The sequence below is a fragment of the Antechinus flavipes genome, chromosome 1 (assembly GCF_016432865.1).
Source record: "Antechinus flavipes isolate AdamAnt ecotype Samford, QLD, Australia chromosome 1, AdamAnt_v2, whole genome shotgun sequence".
Classification (NCBI taxonomy): Eukaryota; Metazoa; Chordata; class Mammalia; order Dasyuromorphia; family Dasyuridae; genus Antechinus; species Antechinus flavipes.
The window spans coordinates 165,879,254-165,901,883 of record NC_067398.1 but is presented as its reverse complement, the minus strand read 5'-3'; the positions used below and the strand labels follow the sequence as shown (position 1 = coordinate 165,901,883).

At 33.6% G+C, this 22,630-nt stretch overlaps 1 protein-coding gene across 1 annotated transcript in view; it reads right to left on the bottom strand.

Annotated features, from left to right (window-relative positions):
- Positions 1-22,630, bottom strand: part of MSH3 (mutS homolog 3) — a 216,325-nt gene that overhangs the window by 73,140 nt on the left and 120,555 nt on the right. The window contains exons 15-18 of the mRNA XM_051992813.1: positions 16,921-17,089; positions 12,956-13,020; positions 10,673-10,789; positions 3,178-3,285 (exon numbers count right to left, since the gene is read on the bottom strand). Coding sequence (XP_051848773.1) covers positions 3,178-3,285; positions 10,673-10,789; positions 12,956-13,020; positions 16,921-17,089 — 459 coding nt within the window. The remainder of the gene's footprint in view (positions 1-3,177; positions 3,286-10,672; positions 10,790-12,955; positions 13,021-16,920; positions 17,090-22,630) is intronic.

Below are 22,630 nucleotides of genomic sequence, written 5' to 3'. Positions count from 1 at the left end.
GAAAATTAGCCCATCTGAGAGGTGTGCGGTGGTATCTCAGAGTTGTCTTAATTCTTGAATTAATTTTTTATTTTACAATACAAAAAATAGTAACTAACTGTAACAATTAAAATGATTAAAAAATATTTTCTTAATATATTCTGTATAGAAACCACTAAGATTTAGGATGTTTGCTGATACATGAAACAATTTTGAAATTTCTTTCCGGTTGGAAGGACATTTTACTTACCAACATTTTAAATTAATAAGGAATTTCAAATTGGTCTATTCCTTTAAGTGGTCTTTAAAAAAAAAATCACTAGCCTTTCTGTTCTGGGAAAACATTTATATGATCATTCCTTATTAAACTTAATTGAGAAACATGTTCCTTATCAATATAAAACCTCAAAACCATTTAGAGCTGTGAATTATTTAATCTTTCAAAAGTGAATGAGATTTTACTTGTTGCCCTCTAAATATGATAACAAAAAATTTGCTATCCAAGGAGTCCCAAATTGAAAGGTCCACCTCACACCTTGCAAATCACAGATATTCAATGTGTTGTAAATAAAGCATGAGAGTTGGAGTCAGAATACTAGCTGAATAACCTCACTGACCTCAATTCCCTCACCTATAAAAAGAAGATGCTAAAGGAAAATCTCTATAGGTTCTTTGTAACCTATAGTTTGTAACTTATAGTCATAAGAAGGTAATTATTTTTGGTTGGTGGAAAAGTCAAAAACTGATTTGTATCCTAGATACCAAGATGGTATGGGATGTATTTTCACTATTTATATGAACTATTTCAACCTACATGTTTATCATTTATTATAAATTATGCAATAAATTTTTCTTCTCCTTAATTCAAGTGAGGGTTTTAAGAAACTCAAGAACCCTTGTTGCTATTCAGTAATTTCAGTCTTTTCTGACCCTTCATGATCCCATTTGGGATTTCCTTGGCAAAGATGCTAGCCAATTTCCTTTTCTAGTTCATTTTTCAGATGAGGAAACTGAGGCAAACAGTTAAATGACTTGCCCAGGGTCACATAGCTAGTAAGTGTGTTAAGACAGGATTTGAACTCAGGAAGATGAAACTTCAGGCTTGGTTCTCTAGCCATTGTGCCACCCAGCTGTCCAAGAACCTTTACATGGCGAAAAATCAGTCTCTCCCAAATCAAAAGTATCAGATGTATCTTTCTAAACATGTGTCCAAAGCACACAGACTGAGGCCATTCCTCTTCTTAATCCAGTGTTCTGTGCTCCTGAAGATATTCTCCCACCTTATTTCATCTCTGTCTTCTCCTATATTCAGGCATTTTATCTCTGTTTTTGGCTCTAAAACAGCTTTGGAATGTACTTTTATGTCTCCTAATGCTCATAACTAGTATGTATAAAAGGAAACATTTATATGTCATAGAATGGTAGTCAGTGGTAGTTTGATTTAGTGGAGAGACAAACAGGTATACTGCCAAAAAGATCTGGTTCAAATGCCTTCTCTGATACTTACTAGCTCTGTGATCACAGTCAAGTCACTTAAGCTCAATAATCACAATTTCCTAATTTAGAAAATAAGAATTTGGGAAGAGATAATCTTTCAGGCCTTTTTCAACTCTAATATTCTAATTCGGGCAATTACACCTGCACTAAATATCTGTAATAACAGAATTCCTATGAGAATAAAATTATGTAAAGCACTCTGCTAAAATACTAAATGTGTATATACACACATACTTTGTGTCAGCTGTTACAACTATAATACCAATAGGAGGTGATATCTGTCTGCATGGAAGTCTTTCTCCCTACTCTAGTTCATCTTCCATTCAGCCATCATAACCTTGTGGCTGTTCCACATTTAAACACTCCATCTCTTGGCTCCAGCATTCTTTCTGACTATCTCCATGCCTAAAACACTCTCCTCCCTCTTCATCTCTGATTACTGACATCCTTTATGTCCCAGCTAAAACCCTGCTTTCTATAGGAAGCCTTCCCAATCCCTCTTAATTCTATTGCCTTCACACTCAATTTTTTTTTTTCTTTTTATCCTGTCCACAGCTTGTTTGTAAATCTGTTTGCATATTTTCTCCTTCATTTATATTGTGAGCTCCTTGAGGGCAGAAATTGTCTTTTGCCTTTTTGTGTATCCCTAGCACTTAGCATAATGCTTGACACACAGAAAGTGGGTGCTGAATAAATATTGATTTACTGATTGAGAAGCAAAGTAAGGGAAAAAAAAGGAAGTCAAGAAAAATCTTATCAACTTTTATCCCTGTGATAGAAGCAATGCGGCATAATAAAAAGAGCACCAGACTTGGAGCTGGAAGGCCTGGATTCAGCTACTCATTAGCTCTATGACTTGGGGTGACTCGCTTTTTAGCTCTAGGGACATGTATGGTTAAGTTTCTTTAAACATTATCTCTCCATGAGTAATAGAGAGATTTAGGACCTCAGCTCACAGTATGGCAATACATCATCCATCTTCCAATTTATCTATTGAAACTTTAAAAATCACAGATGTTATCCTAAAATAATATTTAAGTGTTGGCGATTTCCCTTAATACTATAAACAAAGGGAATAAAGAGCAAAGCATTTTTTCACAGAATAAGAACCATTCAAATTGCTTTTATAGGAGGTGACTTGCTTAAATTACAATAAAAGTCTTGTCTTGATCAAGGTATGGTACACATTTGTAATCCTTTACTACTATGGAAACTGCTTGAGCTAGGGAGTTCTAAACTTAATAAGAACATCTAAAACTGATTGGATGTCCATACTAACATTCAGCATCAATATGATGAGACAACCTCCCCCACCCCAGAGTGACTAAGGAGGATGGACAGACCATCAGGCTGCCTCTGGAGGAATAAAGCAGCTCAGGCCAGAACTGGAAGAGGTCAAAGTTTCCAAGCTAATTAGTAGAGGAATCTAAGTGCTCTACTGGCAGCCTGGGCAAAATAGGTAGATATAGTCTCAAAAAATCCCTAGTTTGAGTCCTGAGGCATATTATGAGATGATAAGCATGAGCTACTCATCCCTATTAGTAAAACAATATCAGATGTATGATACACATATCACATCTAACATTATCACAGAACAAATAAACGAGTAATTTTACTTTTTAAATAAAACTCTAAAAGAGAGAGGAGGAATGACTAACTGATTTAAAACAATAAGAAAGAGACATAAGCAAAACAGATTACCTGCAATAATCTCCTTGCTTAGCGACCTTGGCCAGTGAGAAAATGCAGTCGACAGTTGCTAAGTGATGAACCGCTTTACACAAAGAGTGATAGTGTTCACTGAAATGACTGCAGAAGCACAAAAACAAACATGAAAAGTGAAACATTGATTTTTGACAGGTAGGCTGGTCATGTCAAAAATAATACCTTTATTTAACTTTTAGAGGCACAAACTTGGGTTATTTCACGTGGACATACTCAACATGCACAGGAGAAATAGCCCCTGAATCTCACATCTTATTTTTCTTAATAAGACAACCACTGGAACATGTAGGTTCTTTTTTTGTATTGTTAGGGGGTGGAATAATATATATTTATAAATATATAATTAATAAAATATTGTGTACACAAGCAGATCATGTTTCCATTTTTACAACACCACCCACCAATATTATAATTTCTTGATCTAGTAAGAATTTCCTTTTTGAAAAAACAATATCACTCTCTTATTTGTTTTCTATTTTAAAAACACATTCATTTCAAAATGTATCCCATATCCTTTACCTAATAAAAAGTTTTCTCTGGGTAACAAATATTTAAAAAAAAAGAGGAAAAAACCAGGTCACTGAAACCAATTGATAAACTGGGGTTCTAACAGCAGTATATGTAATATTTCTCCAAAAATGATGGATGACAACAACAATAACTCCATTATTTCCCACCTTTGCACTTGAGAATGCCAGATTTAGAACTGGAAGGGGAAAAATACACTTAGATTTTTAATAATATATTATCTTAATAAAAATTTAGGGTGTGATGTACAAAATTTTTTTTTGAAAACTCAATTTTTCATTCTGAAAATATCACAGATAATTTCTTTTTTGTCAATTTCCTTTTTTCATCTGTTGTGTTGCATTTGTATTGTAAAGATGTCATTGTTGAAAACATTCTACATCTCTTGAAGCAAGTTTAAATTTTATATGTTCTTTTCCTGAACTCTGAAAAACACTACCAAAATCTATGGTGTATATATGGAACTACTTTCAGCACTGACTTCATTATCTGTCATAAAATATATAAGTTAGTTTATTTTCTTCTTCCTAACATTCTCTATTTCAATACCCATATTGGTCCTGAGTATTTATTTGGCATTGGTCAGAATCATTTACAAAATGACAGCTTTCTTTACTGGTTTTTCCACCTTTTCAAGAATGAAATTTTCATTGGGCAACTCAAGAATTTGAAGGCTACTCTGCTTTTAGCAGAAAGAAAATGCTCTATCATATGTCCAGACAGCTGAAATCCACCATAATTACATCATGCCTCCACATCTGCTCTATAATCTACTTCTGGAGCTCAGCATCCATGTCTTTTTTTTACCTAGGGTAATCTGTATCCCAGTCGCAACATGATATTGTGTGTTTGTGTGTTCATTTCTGCTGTGTATCTTAGGGGATGGAAATGCCTTCAGAGTTAGGAGGACTTGACCTGATATCTTATCTCAAATGCATGAACCTATACAAGTCATTGAAGATCAGAAGATTATAGATTTAAAGCAGAAAGGATCTTAAGAGGTCAGCTTGCTTCATTTTACAGATGAAAAATCTGAGATTAAATAGCTTCCTCAGAGTCAAAAAACTAGTAAGCATCTGAGGAAGAATTCAAATCGATGATTTAACAAAAACTCTGCTCTTGGTTTTCACATCTACAAAATGGGAGTTTGGACTCAATAGCCTCTAAGGTGCCTTCAAACTCCAAATCTAGGATCCTACTAACACAACTGTGAAGTCAAGGTAAGATTAGGTTGAGTTTACAAATCTGCAGAAGCAGGTAAAGTAGAGGAGTATTAGGCTATGGTGGATATGGTTGTATAGTATAGTGTACAGTTGTTTTAGAGACAATTATTAGTATTGAGGATAGTTGAATGTAATCAATCTTCCCACAATCATATACTTAAGGCAAGCCAGATCTGCATGAGGCCCCAGTCCTTTCTTTGGAAGACTCCATTCCAGATTGGGCAGCTAAGCAACACATGGATAGAATACTGGATCTGGAATCTGCAAAATTTACCTTCATGGATTCAAATCTGACCTCAACTTATGACCTTGGGTAAGTCACTTCACCCTATTTGCCTCGGTTTTCTTATCTGTAAAATGAGCTAGAGAGAGAAATAGCAAACCACTCTAATATCTTTGCCAAGAAATAACCAAAAAGGGTTCACAAAAACTGGGATACAACTAAAATAACTCAAGAATAAGCACTGTGCTAAGTGCTAGGAATAGAAAGAAAGGGCAAAAGAGAGTCTATGTTCTCAAGGAAACTTATGGTTTTTGATTCCACTTTTAATAATATTCAGTGACATTATAAATCCAAAAATCAAAAAAAAAAATGAAAACTATACTATGTTTTCAGTATTCCCTGCATCTGTGTGAAATAAATATTGCTCAGTCCTTGGCAAACAAAAAAATCCATGCTAGAAGTTCTTAAGGCTATAAAGATCTGAGTTTTGGATTAGATTCTGTTCCATGACTATGAATTAAACTGAGAAAGGGAAATATGTTCCTACTTGTTTGTGATTATGTTTGAATTTTGCTTTAGAGCTAGTATAATTCAATTTTAAAAGAATTTTCAAATGAAAAGGTTTCCAAATCCAACAGAGCACAATGTAGTACTTAGCTTTTTTTTTCCCCAGAATGCAAGCAAGAAATACATTTCTTTTTCACTCACTGATTTCTGACATCTTTTATTTTCAATAGCATTCTGATCAAAAACAATGTTAATAATACAAATATGTGTATGCCAGGAAGAGACAAATATACTTGTTGCATCACTAGCATTCAATTTTTTAATGCTGGGTTCACCAGGGTTAGTAGAAAAAGTAAAATAAAAATTCAGACTATATGACTCTCATTAAACAGTGCTCATGGCAACCAGTGCCTTTCTTTCTTGGGAGTTCTCCCTGCAAGAGTACTGGTTAAAGCTCCATCAATGTTTGATTATCTGTGGCAAGAGACAATAGGGACAGATACATGGATAACTGAATAAGGTGATGTGTTTTAACCATTCATCATCCAACTAGTAATTTTAATATACTAGTCTAATAAATGTCTTATCAGAGAAACTAAAAAGAATCCAAATAAGCTAATTCCAGTTTTCCTTGCTTCATCCTTCAACCCTGACTAATAATTAGTGGAATTGCTAATGAAGAAAACAAAACATGTTCATTTGTTTTTAATTGAAAAAGTTGCCAAAGTAAGAAGAGAAGAGTGTTAGACTTCCTTCCTTCAGTTGGTAAGTAGTGCTAGGTGTTACACAAGGTCTTTGGACTAGATCATAAGGGGTTAAACACAAGGGGTTAAATGAGGTGATTGTGAGGCAAATTGAGTCAGATACTACAAAACCAGGCAACTGGCTAGGGTGTCATGGGATAGTCTTGCCAATTTTGATATATTAGTCAAGTCTACAGTGTAGTAGGAGGGCCATGGATCAAAAAAGCTAATTAAATATTACTCTCTGAAGCAGCCCAGAAAAATCCATTTCCAGAATTGTTGTCAAAGGCTTTGATCTAGACCTGCCTAATCAATAACAACTTATATAACCAGCCCTTTTGAATCAAAATTTTCTGAAAAGTAAACACAAGATGAAAAGGATACCTAAGGTCTTCCAAATAGAGATATGATAAACTCAAGGAAGAAACTACAGAGGTCTCATAAAGGTCGTACGAAAACACAGAAAACTGGCAGATAAGCTTCAGTATGGATAATAGGTTAAGAGAAAAATAAAATAAACTATATTTGATGTTCTACTTTGAAAGAAAAGGGATCAAGTCACTGAAGATTTGATGGCATCAACTATTTGTGTTACTGATGCCACAAAAAAGTAACCATACACAGCTAGCATTAAGAAATGAATTTCCCATCTGAGCAGAGATCAATGACAGTAAATCAAGTGTTAGTTTTTAGGTTCTTTTTGTCACTTCTTTTGACAATTGTTTTATATTGGTTAAACATAATTAGCAAAATTGTTATAATCACTATTATTGGACTTAATTTTTTCTCCTTTTCAGTTTTAGATGTGAAAAATATTTAAATAGGTCAGGTTGGAGATGTAAGGATATTTTTATATGACTTTTTTTCTCATTTCTATCCTTCCTTCTAGTTTCTAAGTATTACAAGTATTAGTATTACAAGTTGTACTAAATCAGTAGTTGACTCAAAAAAGATAGCAGACAATGTTATTACTCAACTAAGAAAATCTTCACTACCAACTACAAAAAGGATAGGCTTGAACCAAGACATTCCAAGTTTTCCACTGGCTCGTTCCTACCTATTTTTGTAATTTCATACTATCCCCATCTACCCACCTTTAAATATTCTATGTTCCGGCCAGGCTAAACTGTTCTTTAGGTCAAATTGTCATTCCTTCAAACAAGTGATTCCGGTCCCATTCTCTCCTTTTTGCATTGTTCCTTGTCTTATTGATATCTGTGTTAAATGTCTTTTCTTCTTATATTGCAGGCTCCTAAAAAAGCATAGTCTAAAGGGCTTCTCTACCTTTTCTGTGTTATGTATCCTTTTAGCAATCTGATGAGGTCCAGGGACCCCATTTTGGAATGGTTTAAATGCATCAAATAAAATATGTAAGATTACCCCTCAAAAATTAAGCCAATTTCATTCCATTATGAATTGAAATACAGTTATCAAAAGATTTCCAAAAACTAAATTCACAGACACCAAGTTTAGAACTCCTGAGCACATTTTTAATATCCTCAAGATCTAAAACAATGACTTGCACATATTCTTAATAAGTATCTGTTGAACTGTACTGAACTATCTTCTATTAAAACTAGGAGACACAATGGATAGTGCCAGGTCAGGAAAACTTCATGAGTTTGCATCAGACACTTATAAATTAACTGTGACACTAGACAAGTCACTCAACTATTTTTCTTAAGTTTCCTCATCTGTAAAATGAGCTGGAAAAGGAAATGGGAAATCAATCTAATATCTCTGCTAAGAAAATCCCCAATGGGGTCACAAAGAATCAGAGACAGTTGAAAAATGCCTAAACAAAATGCTCTTCAACCAGGAAAGGCTTAATGTCTCTGATTTAAAAAAAAAAAAAAAGTTATGGTTTTGAGTCTGGGAGAATTGCAAACCTTATCTATTAAAGTAGCTTTGTAGTCTGTCTATAAAGAGGTAGAAATGCTTGAGGTAAAGAAGAAAGCAAAATTAAGATTATAAAAATAAAATAAGTATAATACACTTATTACTATCCCACTATTTCCTTCTAGAATTTTTTCTAAATTTTGCTTTTATTGTGCCTGTTTAATTATCTTGTAAACATTTGCCAAGGAATTCTCTAGAAATTCAAATGCACTTATTGATTGCGGTTGTTATTATTTAGTCATTTCAGTTGTATCCAGCTCTTTATGACAGGGATTTTCTTGGTAAAAATACTAGAGTGGTTTGCCATTTCCTGCTTGAATTTATTTTACAAATGAAGAAAAGACAAACAAAGCTAAGTTACTTGCTCAGGGTTATATACTTAGTGAGGAAGGCCAGATTTGAATTCAGGTCTTCCTGATTCCAGGCCTGGCACTCCATTTGTTGCATCACCTAGCTGGCCAAACAATCACATTGAGTAAAGGACAGCCAAAAAAAAAAAAAAGTTGCACATGATTGTGGAATATTACTTCATTTAAAAAACCAAATGAGTATACAACAACAACAAGATTATATGATAATCAATTCTGATTGACATGGCTCTTCTCAATGATGAGATGAATCAGGCCAGTTCCAATGATCTTATGATGAAGAGAGCCATCTGCACCCAGAGAGATGCTGTGGGAACTGAGTGTGTCTCACAACACAGTATTTTCACTTTTTTATTTAATTGGCTTGCATTTTGTTTTCTTTCTCATTTTTTCCCTTTTTGATTTGATATTTCTTGTGCAACACAATAATTGTGGAATTATGTAAAGAAGAATTGCACATGTTTAACATATATTGGATTATTTGCCATTTAGGGGAGGGGATAGGAGGAAGGGAGGGAAAAAAATTTGGAACAAAAGGCTATGCAAGGATGAATGCTGAAAATTATCCATGCATATGTTTTGAAAATAAAAAGCTTCAATTTAAAAAAAAAAGAAAGAAAAAACCTTTTTTTAATTTAAAAAAAAAAAAAAAGAGCAAGATAAACAGAACCAGGGACAAAGTATATATAAAAACTAAAACAATGTAAAAAGAAAAACAAAGGAGAACCAAAATTGAATGCTATGAAATTAATTATAATGGTCACTATTGGCTATGGAGAAGAAATGAGAAAATGCAAATCACTTCCATCTTTATAGATTTGGGAAATTATAGGTGAGGAACATTGTATATATCCTTAGATCACTGGTATTTGTTTTGTTTGACTTTTTTTCTTTCTTTTCATTCTATATTAAAAAGTATGGCTCATTATATAAGATGTTTTATTGGGTATGGAAGATGGATGGATATATTTGTAAAGGAAAGTGAAATAAAAAATAAAGATATAAAATTAAGGAAAAAAACTTTTGAAAATCCAGGCACATATTGCCTAGTTTAGTTAATTAGTTGTGTAAAAATGAAATTTTGGATGAAATAGCTTGAAAAGGAGAGGAAGGTAGTCATTATAATTAATTGACTTGAGTGCCTGGTTGAAAAATATCACAATATTGATGAGGGTCCACAGCAATGGGGTTATTAATGACTTTTATGCAACATTATATAAAGTATGATTACAAAAATGAAAAAAAAATTACCTCAAAGATTAGTGTTAGCATGAATATGTGACCAACATGGGCAAAAATCAATGGTAAGAGGAAGTAGGAACTATTTACAACAAAGAAGGTTTACTCTAAAATATATTGCATTTGGCAAGCATTATACATTTAATAGTAGGAATGTAGTCACCTTTAACATACTAGTTGTCAGAGACAAAATTTCTATAAACACTTTGGACAATACAGAAATTTCATATCTGAAAAATTGACTAGTTGGAATATACTATATCTATAGAATAATATCAAAATATATATAAAACACAGAAAAATAACCAACTATATACTCTGGTGTCCAGCAATTAAGACCAGTGTAGAAGAAAAAATGTAAATTTACTTTAATGCTTATAAGGAAATAAATTATTCCCAAATTACTAATTCATATTTTCTCTGATTTGGAAAAAATGTTGAGTATGCGATAGAATTAAGTAATAACTGAAGGCAATGACTTACTTACTGATTATATCAAATCCTCAGGCTCAAATTTATAGTACTAACCACAAATAAATGTTTATTCCACAAGCAAAGACTTTAAGATGAGCTTACATTTTAATGGATTAAAAATAAAATCAAAGAGCACATGAATTCAACTATTTTATGTCAGACCAAAAGAAATCAAAGCAGTAATTTCAACTTTTCTTTTTGATGGAAAGATTTTCCGGTCTATTTCTCAGAGCAAGAATCAGATTATACATTTCATTGTAAACTCACTCTAAAAAATTTAGCCATTCAGTGTTGCAGTCAAGGACTAGCTGCTCCCGGAGCTGATTCAGATGTCTGTAATTTTCTACAATAAAAGGAGAGTGAAAGCGGCTAACAGCTTTTGTGCTAGAAGAGAAGAAAAATATAAATAGGAAATCAAGGTTACTTAGAAATCAGTAATACCATCACTTCAGAAAATTAGAGTAGTTCTTTATTATTCTCTGATAAACCTTGGAAACAGATGTAAAGAGGGAGCATTCTATTATTATACTACTCAAATCTATTCGTTTCAATAATCTTTACCATAAAGAAAAGCTCTTAGATTCTATAGAAAGATCTGGACAGAAAGCTTTTGAAAGTTATTCTTGAATATAAAATCAGTATGATAAATTCAGTATTTCAAATGTCTAGCTTTAGCAATAGAAAGTTCTTTCTGTTAAAATTTGCTAATGAAAAACCAGTTTGATTAGTAGAAATACATATATGGGATAGCAAAACACAGTAAATTAATTCAAAGGACAATGAAGGTGAAAGAAATCTTTGGAAAATGAACTATATTTTCTAAATTTCCCACATAGAAAAATGATGCAAAGTCAGTGTGATTTTACTAATCTTTTTATACATAATCCCCATATATTCCCATCAATTTTGACATTAGGAAAAGAACAGGGTTTGGGTAAACTGTCTGATGGCAAGAACTGTAACTTGTTCTCTGTTCCTTTTCCATTGTCCCTGTCCATAACAGTGTCACATTAATCAACTTTATTTCAACAAGTCACTACACCAAGAGGATGGATTTATCTCCTCTATCATATCATTTTAAAGATCTGGCTCATGATGAACTAACCTGCCTTTCCTGTAGTCCCAAAAGCCAAATAATGAGGCATTAAAAAAACTTGTAATAAATTTCTTTAAAAGCTGTTATTCATTCACTCTACTACCTTTACTGAATGCTCAGAAGATAACTGTTACTATACTATCCTATGCTTATTTCCTTTATACTAAATATAGTTTAAGTTTCTATGCAAATACATTTTATCCTAGCTCTCTCTTCTGGTATAAATGATTTAATGACATTACAATTGTAGATCTGAAGAGACTCCCATGATTCAATATCAAGTAAGTTCTCTGAAAATAAGACTTCCACTAACTAGCTGGAGGCTAAGGTAAGAGTGGAGTAAAAGGAAAAGACAAAAGGAAGAATGCCTGAAAAGGCAGTGAAGGGAAAACAGATCTGGGAGGAAGAAAAGATGCTAGAATATCTTATTCCAAATGTACAGTAGGGAAAAAAAGAAAAGTGTTAGTAATTTATAAGATAGGTCTGGGCAGTTTGGGAGCTTCTTATGCTATTGGCAATAAATAACAAATCATTAATACAACAATTAAAATGATATATTATTCAATATTTTCTTGTAATACAGGCTCTAATCTGTTTCTGACACTGAGAATAAATGAAAATGGTCTTTGCAGTCCTTTTTACAATTCCTTTAATACTATGGCCAACTTTACTCTTCCTTTAATGTCAACTCTATCTAAAAAGATAATTTCACTGTGAACCCATAAAAACTCAGTATTGTAAGTGTAATTAAGGATGAAATCATTCATTTTTGTGAAGGATATTATTTTGAAGTTAATTACTGATCTAATTAACACATAATATCATACTATTCTTTGGTAACTCCTATCGTCCTCTGAAATAAAGTCTTTGTTACAAGAGTCATTGCTTATTCTGAAAGAAAAAACTCTTATCTCCATTCTGGCCCCAGATGCTAACATATGATAAATTTACTGCTGTCAATCTGTTAGTAGAACTTGACACGTGAGAATGAATAAGCTATTCTATGCTACGAAAATTAGCAAAAATGAAGAGATCATGATCTATCTGAAGCTGGAAATTAAATTTCTATATGATTTAAAGAATCATCAGACAGCAAAAATATTAAAATACTCAGGCAGAAGAAACCCTCCTAAAAACTGAAAGCTTCTCTTTTTCTCACATACATTTCTCTAGCAAAATCACTAACTTCAGCTAATCAGACAAAAGACAAAAACTACTGATATACAAAATTCCCAATGAAGCACTTATTTTAAAATGAAAAGAAAATCATCTTTTAAAATAATGATTAGAATGGCTAGAACAATGATGTTGTTTATTTAATGTCCCTTACCAAAACCTAAATAAAGGCTTTGTTTTTAAATTGAAAATTTGACTATTCATATTCCAATTATACACAGAAACAGTAATGTCATCATAAAGTTAAATAAGAGAAAAAAATTTATTTTTTAACCTACCTTCCAACCTTAACCCAATCAGATGGTATTGAAGATATGAGAGAGTTCTTTACTTCTATGAGAAACTAAAATAAAGAAAAAGGAAATGTTAGATATTTAAGAAAAAAGTCCAAAAAGTATTCACAAACTTAAGGTCATTTTTTAAATTCCAAAGATTCATTGGTTATTTAAACAGCTGAGTACTGGATATGAATGAACTTAAATTACAATTAGTCCTGAGCATTAACTAATGGAGCATTCTGGAAAGCTATTATTAGTCCCTGAGACAGCAGTGCCTATGATACACATTCCACATCTGGAATGCTCTTCTTATACTTTGTGTGTAAAGAAGCAAAAGGAATACAGATGAATGTATCTAACCCTGTCATTAGTGAGAAGTATGTAAATCTGCCACTATTTGTAACAGGTAAGGGAAGGCATATGAACAAAGTCAATGGAACTACTAAGTCATGGGCATGTCACCTTCAAGATACTGTTTTTGTTGTTCAGTCATTTCAGTCATGTCTGACTTTTTGCGACTGCCACTGGGACTTTTGTGGCAAAGATACTGAAATGGTTTGCCATTTCCTTCTCCATATCATTTTATAGGAAACTCATTACATAGAAAACTGAGGGTTTTTTAAATTAAAGCTTTTTATTTTCAAAGCATATCTTTTTAGATAAAGTTGAGAGGATAAGTAACATTATCAGGATAACACAGCCAGTGTCTGAAGCTGAATTTGAACTCTTGACTCCAGGCCTAGTGCTCTCTATTCCTTGTGCCACTTAGGTATGATGGTACCTAAAAAGTTGTCCTCACACCAAAAAAAACTGCTTGTTCTGATACTAAATGTGTCAGACATATTGGTATCAGTTGCAAATCATGGCAATATATAGCACAAAAATCATTAAATCCTGGAGCCAGAAGAGATCTTCAAATGTAAATTAATCCATTCCTCTTTGGTGACCCTTTTGAAAGGATCTTGACTCTGGAATTTTTAAAGGAAAGTTCATAACAGCTTTTGGCAACTCATTCAATAACTATTAGGCAATTCTTTTTACCTTCTCTTCATCCTTTAGGTTGCATCATATATTTCATCTCTTTCAGGCTTAAAAGACTGACAACAGAATCAGTATTGTCTTCTTAAGAACTTTTATAAAATTGCCTACTCATCTCCAAGGTGAAAAATTCTATAATACTAATAACTCTTCTTCATTTATCTTTATCTGTTCTTTAAATAATTTTGGGACTCCTTTTCTGAATCCTTTCTAGTTTCTTACTGCTTCACTTTGGCTCTAATGCTCAATGATACAGTAGTGCTGAGTATAAAATGAGGGTGACTGTCCAACATAACTCATATAATTCTATTATTTGATCTCAGGATTACATCTGCTTTTAAAATGAAAACGCCAAATTGCTAATTCAGGGTCAATTTATTTTTGTCCATTGTGACTTATGGAGCTTTTCCTGCCTTTTATTTTTCTCTCATTTATTAATTTTTCCCTATTAATCATATATAGCTAAGTTAATTTTGATAATAATGCTCCTTTGAAAATGGAGGAAGGTAAACTTAACTGTAAGATATTAATAATTTTAATTCTCAGAGAAGGTGGCAATTAAAAAAATGATTTAAGCACACACACAAAAAAATAAGATTCATGCAAAATGTCCTTGAAGACTGTCACTTATTAAATAGCTGAAATTTTTAAATGATCACTTATGTTTCACATCAACTCTGAAAAAAGAAAGCTAAACAAAAATCAATATAATAATTATGCAAAGTTACTCTTTATTTTTCCTGGTCTCTTCCCTTCTAAAAAAGAAACATCAAGAATTTCTGGGATTACTTCAAAATGTAAAAATACATTTTACAAATTATCCAGTTTTATTACTCAGATCCCAAGGTTTCATTTTTCAAAGTCTCCATTTAAAATCTTCAAATTTTTACTAAATATAAGAGATGGGAAAACATCATGGCTAATGGACTCTGGATAGATCAAAAGACTGTATCACTTCCTTTAAACGTAGACTTCTATTATTTCTTATTATCTTTAATCTTTAAAATCAGAATATGGAATGATGTTGGTTAGTATTTTTCAGGCTGTATAGTATGCCTAGAAGAGCCTAACCTGATACAGCAGGGCTGCCAGGGAGCCACTGTGTGACCCTACATAAGATATGCTTTTCATTAAACTCTATCGTTTGCTCTACTTCTTTCAAGAATGTTGGGTGAATAAGTCAGTGGTTGGCCTTGGAATGGTAGCCTACATTGACAAAGGGGAAGGAATTTAATAGCGGGGATGAAGAAGAGGTTGGCTAATGGTAATTCAAATCCTGCACTTACTTCATTTGATTCATTTACAATTATTTGTAATTAATCTGAGTTAGTCAATAAGCATTTATTAAGTACCTACCAAAAAAATGTCATGTGAATGAGCTATTTATTACATGAAAGATCCATGCTACATAACCTGCAAAAACACTGCCATCATTAAGTATTCTGAGAGCATTCAGAAGTGCATGAAATCACAACACACTGAACATAGACCTTTCAAGAAAAATTCACATGGATGAGAGGTTACACATTAGGATATAGCATGTGAAATCCAAAGGGTCATTCAAACTTGAGGCATTTATATTGAATAAAAAAAACATTTAAAATCTTAATTCCACTAATATATTAATATAGGTAGCACAAAGGATTAAGTGCTGGACCCAGAGTCAGGAAGATTTTAGTTTAATTCCATCCACAGATCCAAAACCTGTGGGACCCCACGCACTGTTTCAATTTCTCAACTACAAAATAACAATAGTATCTACCTCCCAAAGTTGCTATGAAGAGAGATTGAGTGTTTTGCAAACCTTAAAGCACTATGCAAATGCTAGCCATTATTATTATTATTACATATTAACACAAATTAATCCAAGTCTCTCTAATGTTACAATCAAGTATTCAATCATAATTCAAAGGAGCATAACAAAGAATATCCCGAAAATAAAGAAATCAGTTGATAAGTATTAATTACAAAAATTCTTCCTCAAAATCATGCTTCATATTGATGTTCATAAAAATCACATTTCACTTTTTAAGCTAACATGGAAACTCCCAAACACTCATCTTATATTGATGAAGTACTGAAGAAAGCAGCAATTTTTCCTTTTGTGGTAACAGAGCTGGAGGGCAAGTAGTCCAACCTAGTTCTTTTGCACATAAGGATATTATGGGCCCAGAAGGACAAAGAATTAAGTGGAGAGCTGAACCTAGCTTCTTTGACTTCAAATCCTCTACTCCTGCTAATGTAGTGTAATGATCTTATAAACAAATACTTAGTAAACAATAATGATAAATCAGAACAGGTTCCTTAGTTATTTAAAAAAAAAATTTCTAACAATTTAAAAAATTTCACAATTTTATAAATTTAACATAATTTTTGCAAGCATTCATGGGAAGTGGCTGTTAAGATAGGGTAAAGTAATAAAGACAAAATGATTTCTAAGCATATGCCACAGTGATAAAGATTTTCTCTGACTTTAAGCCCCCTAAAAGTACACTTTAAGTCCAAGCAAAACAAAACAGGATATAGCATGTAATAAAAATATGACCCAATAAAAAGGAGAATTCTAAATTTTTGAGACATCTCTAAATCTATAAAGTAAAAAGGATTGGTCAGATAACTCTAAAGGGCTCTTTCAGCTCTACATTTTAGAAATCTGAAATATACATCCATTACTTAAGAAGAAAAAATCAATCTGTATAACCAAACAAAACAGAACACAGCATTATTTTCTGCAGCCAAATTTTCTGACAAGCCGTACCAAAAAATAGTGCTATTAGAACTGTTCTTTTCAAAACTATGAAGTGGCAAAACAAATTCAAGAAGCTCAAGATAATGTAATAACAGGATTATTTCTCAACAAATTTTCATTTCACTTAACAAAATGAATTCATGAAAATAAAATTCAGTCAGCTATAGATTCATATTACCTCCTGTCCCAACACGGTTTTGTAATGTGTAGAAGGACTTTTTAGTATTCTTCGTATTTCTTGCAAATGTAGGTTAATTTTGGTAGTAATCACTTGTATTTCCTCTTTCCTCTTACTTATTGAAGGGAAATCTGTGAGGTCCTTGAATAACTCAGTTTTATCTCCAATTCTAAAAAACAAAAGGTATGTTTATACTCATGAAGAATCTATTTAGGAGTGGGACTAAGCACCAAACAGCATTTCCATAAGAATATGGTGTAATTAATACTAGATTGAGATTTCCAGACTCATCTTTGTCCAAAATTACCACAATAATCTCAGAACAGCCTTTTTTATTCTCAGCTAAGCTATAAAATAAGGTAGTGGCCTTATTTCTATGATCTCTATGGTAGGTAAGTACCATATTATTATGGTAACTTTGAACAAGTCATTTAACATTTTTGGAACCCAATTTCTCATCTATATGATGAACAGGATAGGCTGGATAATCTATAGGATTAGTTGTTTTCTGTTCTCAATCATATGACTGATCTTTTAGCAATATGGAGTAGTTACTGAGGTCCTTAAGAGAATTCCAAGAGAAGAGGGGGGAATGGGAATTAGATTTCAGGAGCATGAAGAGAGATAGTAAGTGGACTACTGCTCTAAGCCCAGCTTGTCCATCTGTGTGTTTCTGTCTCAGATACTTATACTGATGGAGGGGAAGAGGGGGGAAGGTCTACAGGTTTATCCATCCTTATATTTCTTGTAATCTGGGCAATAGACTATTCTTCATACATATAGTTTTTGAGAATTTTATTAGTCAGGGGAGGTAAGCTATAGAATGAGAGCTAAAAAATCTTGGTCAAGGGAATTTAGAAACGTGAAATCTAAACACATTTTCAGACCAAAAAATGCTAATAGGTAAGAAAGGGTTAAATATACACAACAGAGAAAAAATAAATTTAAACAAGGTCATATAAAAAAAGCAAAGGATGGAATCAATAGAACAAGTGGAAAGGTTAGCCATATTCAGTTTGTAAACTAGGGAAGAAGATGAGGATAAATATATAAATGCTTGAAAGAGCACCATTCTAAGGCAGTATGATATAATGGAAATAAAAATGTGGTTAGAATCAGAAACCCTGGGTTCTAATGTGACACTGATATGATGGGGGTAAAAGTACTTTGTTAATTATAAAAATATAAAAGATATGCATTTGCATTGAACTCAGTACCTTTAAGATCATTTTTATCTGCTTTAAATAAGAACCACTTCACCTGTGGAAAAATCTACCTCTAGACATTAGAATCTGTAGATCCTAATTATAAAACAGACTGTGTACAGTCAGCCAGGAAATATATGTAAAATGCCAATAGGATACCACCATTTGGGTTAAACAAGCTGCCCCAGCTTAGTTTTTCCTATGCCCACCCTTATTATGTGAATCCTGTGGGAAATCCTAAATCTAGCAGGGCTGGTGAAGTGACAGCCAGTTAAATTTTTATTTTCCATCTGCACTTGGAAATCTTTAGTTCAGATCCCTTAGAATCTGATCACGTTCTTCATTTCAAATGCATACAAATGCCCACTGCTCCCAAGTCTGAGTAAAAGAATGTACTTGAAATGGCAAATGTGCCTAACCTCTTTTTTTTTTTTTAATTTGAAGCAGCTTTTGTTTTTACATTACTTTCATTTCTGAATATATACCTGCTCTAACCAATAGACTTCAAACAAAAAATTGATGAGGAAAAAGATAGCTCAATAAAAATAACTAACACCACAACCAAATCAGAAAGCATATACCATACTCTATACTCAGAGTGTGCCACCTCTGCCAAAAAAAATAAAGTTTATTTTCTCACATCTTCTTTAGGATTAAGTATGGTCACTATACTTATATAGCATACTAAAGTAAATGGAAAGAAAAACATCATCAACAGCAACAACAAATTCTGAATGCTAGGTATAGAGGGCCGGGACTCTGAAAAGGTATACTTAAGACTCATTATAGTTGATGAGATAATGATTCTCTAGCTATTGATGCATTCTTTCTAGTTAAGTATATATATTTAAGGTAATATAGTGATATAATGGCTCTCCTCAAAAGAAGAGGAAGCTAGGAGCATAGTAAAAACCTGTACGGCTTGCCTTCCTTTCCACGCTCCTACGTTCCCTCCAGGGAAGAACCCTCATGGTTTGAGACCCAATGAAATCTAGCAAATGGATGTGACCCATTATAAATCTTTCGGTCGTCTGTCTTTTATCCACGTTGTGGTAGATACCTTTTCAGAATTCACTTTTGCCAATATCAGCAGCAAAAGACATAGCCCGAGTGATCACTGAGTTCTTCATTCAAGCATTTGCAGTTATGGGTGTGCCACAAGCCATAAAAACAGACAATGGAACTACATATACTTCTAAACATTTGGCACACTTCTGTGCACAGTATAAGATTTTACACACCACTGGCATACCCTTTAATCCTCAAGGACAGGCAATAGTAGAGAGGAGAAACAGAGACATTAAGACACTCCTCCAAAAACAAAAGAAAGGGGGAGCCACGGGTAACCCTAGAGAACTTCTAAATTTCGCTCTTTATACAATTAACTTCTTGATTTTTGATAAAGATGTACTGGCTCCGGCAGACAGTTTTTATAACCCACTAGAAGGGCAAGGTCCAGTACAAGCAGCTCCACTATCTTTAGATAATCACCAGGTGATGCGGAGAGACCCAGAAAATGGTGAATGGAAGGGACCAGATAGGCTAACTGCTTGGGGGAGGGTTTGCTTGTATTTCTACAGACAGAGATCACTGATCTGAAAGAATCAGATGGGTGCCAACGAGCCGTATTCGCCTTGTCCAAAAGAGAAAAACCTCGAAACAAAGGAGAAGACCTAAAAACCATGACACTGAAAGAGCATGGCTGATAATGAGACTGTTAAAGAACTTTAAAATCTGCAGGAATCATTGGATTCTCTAACACAGGATGAGACTCTTGCAGGACTTCAACACTTGCAGGAATTATTGGATTCCTGGCACATTAACTAATGGACAATAGATTCCTTTTGGACTATTTCTAGGACTTATGGACATGTACAATTTCCTCATGTTGATTCATATTATTTGTCACATCACTAATAGCCTATGTTACTATGTGCTTATGTAATATAAGTGATTATGTGTAACGCCTCCCATATTGATGGATTTATGTATCCCTTGTTTCAAATTCTGGCCCACAACATCTCCCACTTTCTTTTGTTTTTAGAACATAAGTGGTCATGACCTCCTTGACTTCTTAAGGAGGTGAGAACCCCCCAAAATTGGGCATGCTCTGTGTGAGATCGTAAATATTGGAGTATTTCTCTCTCTCTCTGTCTCTCCTCTCTACCCCCTCTCTTCTTTCTCTCCCCTCTCTCTCTCTTTTCTTGTCAAGGCCAAGCTCTCTCTATCTTTGAGATATCTCATCCACTCCTGTCTTCTCCAGACAGAGCACTATGACTATCCTCTCTATTATCTCTCACCTTCAATGTCTCCCTACCTACTAGCTCTTTTCATGTTTAATATAATCATGTTTAAAAGATTTTCACTTTCATTCCTACGATAATCATCCTTTATTTCTTACCTCCTTTGTGATTAAATTCCACACTCAGGGCCTCCATTTCTCACATTCTCTTCTAAACCTGTAAATTATGACTTTCAACCTCACTATTCAACTGACCCTTTCCAAAGTTACCAATAATTGCTTAATTGAAAAATCGAACACACATTTCTCAATTCTTATACTTTTGAGTTCTTTGCTTCATTTGACACAGTTTAACTTTCTCCTAGATTTCCCAGTAATTTTTTCCTAGTTTCCACCCTAGATTCTTATGACAAATTTCTGATTTTCCTTACATCATTCCAACCACTCCAAGCACAACCTCTCTCTATCTTTGAGATATCTCATCTCTTTGCTGTTTCTTATCCCCTTTCCACAGCCAGTAATCATGAGTTTCTCCCAAAGTTCAGCACTGGGGCTTTTCTTTTGCTCTACAACACTTCCCTTGGTGATATCATCAGCTCCTATTTGTTTAATTATAACTTCCATATAGTTCATTCCCAGATAAATTTATGAAGACCTTGTCTCTCTTCTGAGCTAAAGTCACACATTACCAACTGTCCTTTGGTCATCTTGAATTGGATGGTGGCCCAAATGCATCTCACACTTATTATATTCAAAAAAGAATTCATTGTATTTTTGCATAAACCTTCCTCTCTTCTGAATTTCCTTATTACTATCAAAGATACACCACCCTCCCACTCACCTAGTACCATGCTTAATCTCTTGCTCTCACAATCCCCAGGCATCTAATCATAAGCCAAATCTTGACATTTCTACTTTTACAACTCTCTTTACATATCTCTAATTATCTAACTACAATTTTAGTTCACTCTTATTACTTTATTATAATAGCTTTCCAACTTGTTGCCCTGTCTCAATTCTTTCCCTACTCCAAACTATCCCTCACAGAGGTGCCAAGTTGATTTTCTAAAGCAAAAAGTCTCACCATGTCACTTACTCACCTCTCAATGACCATTAGGGGCTTCCTATTATATCCAGATCCAATATAAAGTCTTTTTTTTTTTTTTGGTACTAAAAGTTCTTCATAATCTGACCCTTTCCTATTTTCCCCGTTTTCTTATGCCTTACTCCCTTCTTCATACTCTATGATTCAAATTGTTTGGGCCAAAGAGAGATCTACCCAAATTGATTACTCAGATCACTCATAGAAAGCAGAATTATTTATTAGAATCTCGAGAAGTGGACTCCATCCTGTTCTGTGAAGCGAATTTCACAGCAAGAGAGAGCCACTCCCTTGAAAATGTTCACAATTTTTATACATTTCAGACAAAGAACCCCAAAAATCCCACCCTCTATATGGTGTGATTGGTCACATAGGCTCTATTCCCCTATTTGGTCAGTGGAATATAGTAAACAAGGTGATATATAGCTTTCTCACCACGCATACTCCTTTGAACAATAGAATATAGTCCAAGCCTTATCTAAAATCACATGCTTCCTCACCATGTATCCTCTTTTGGACAGTGGAATGTAGTCCAGGCCTTAGCTAAAATCACATGCTTTCTAAACAGGTCTTTAAGGCTTTCGCTAACAGTCCCTGATCAATATATGCTTGATCTGTAAGTTCTTCACCTTTTTCCCCACACAAAATGATATTCTCAGCTACATGCAGTTCCTTGAAAACATCTCATCTCCTGTTTCTGCAGCTTGGTACTGGTTGTCCCCCATGCACAGAATGTTTTTACTGGTATCTCTGTATCAGGCCCTTCCAAATCCAAATAGCTACTAGTGCCTTTCCCTCTCAGATTACCTTCCATCTGCTCTGTATGTATGTATATATCATGTATGCTAAGTTCATTACATGTTGTTTCTTCTGTTAAAACACATACTCCTTGAGGACAGGGACTATTTTTGCTATTATTTTGTGTATCCTTAGCACTTGATACATTAATAAATGCTGACTGACTGAATAACTGAATTGAACATGCTGTTTTCCTGATTCTGTCTACTTTCCTGCATTAGTTTATGTCTTCTTTTGCTTCTTCAAATTCCTGCTACTCGCTGTTTCTTAGGGAGTAAAAATATTCCATAACATTCATAAACCAAATTTTCTTTGTTTAGCCAGTCCCCAATCATTACCTTTTTAAAACAAATATTGAAAGGT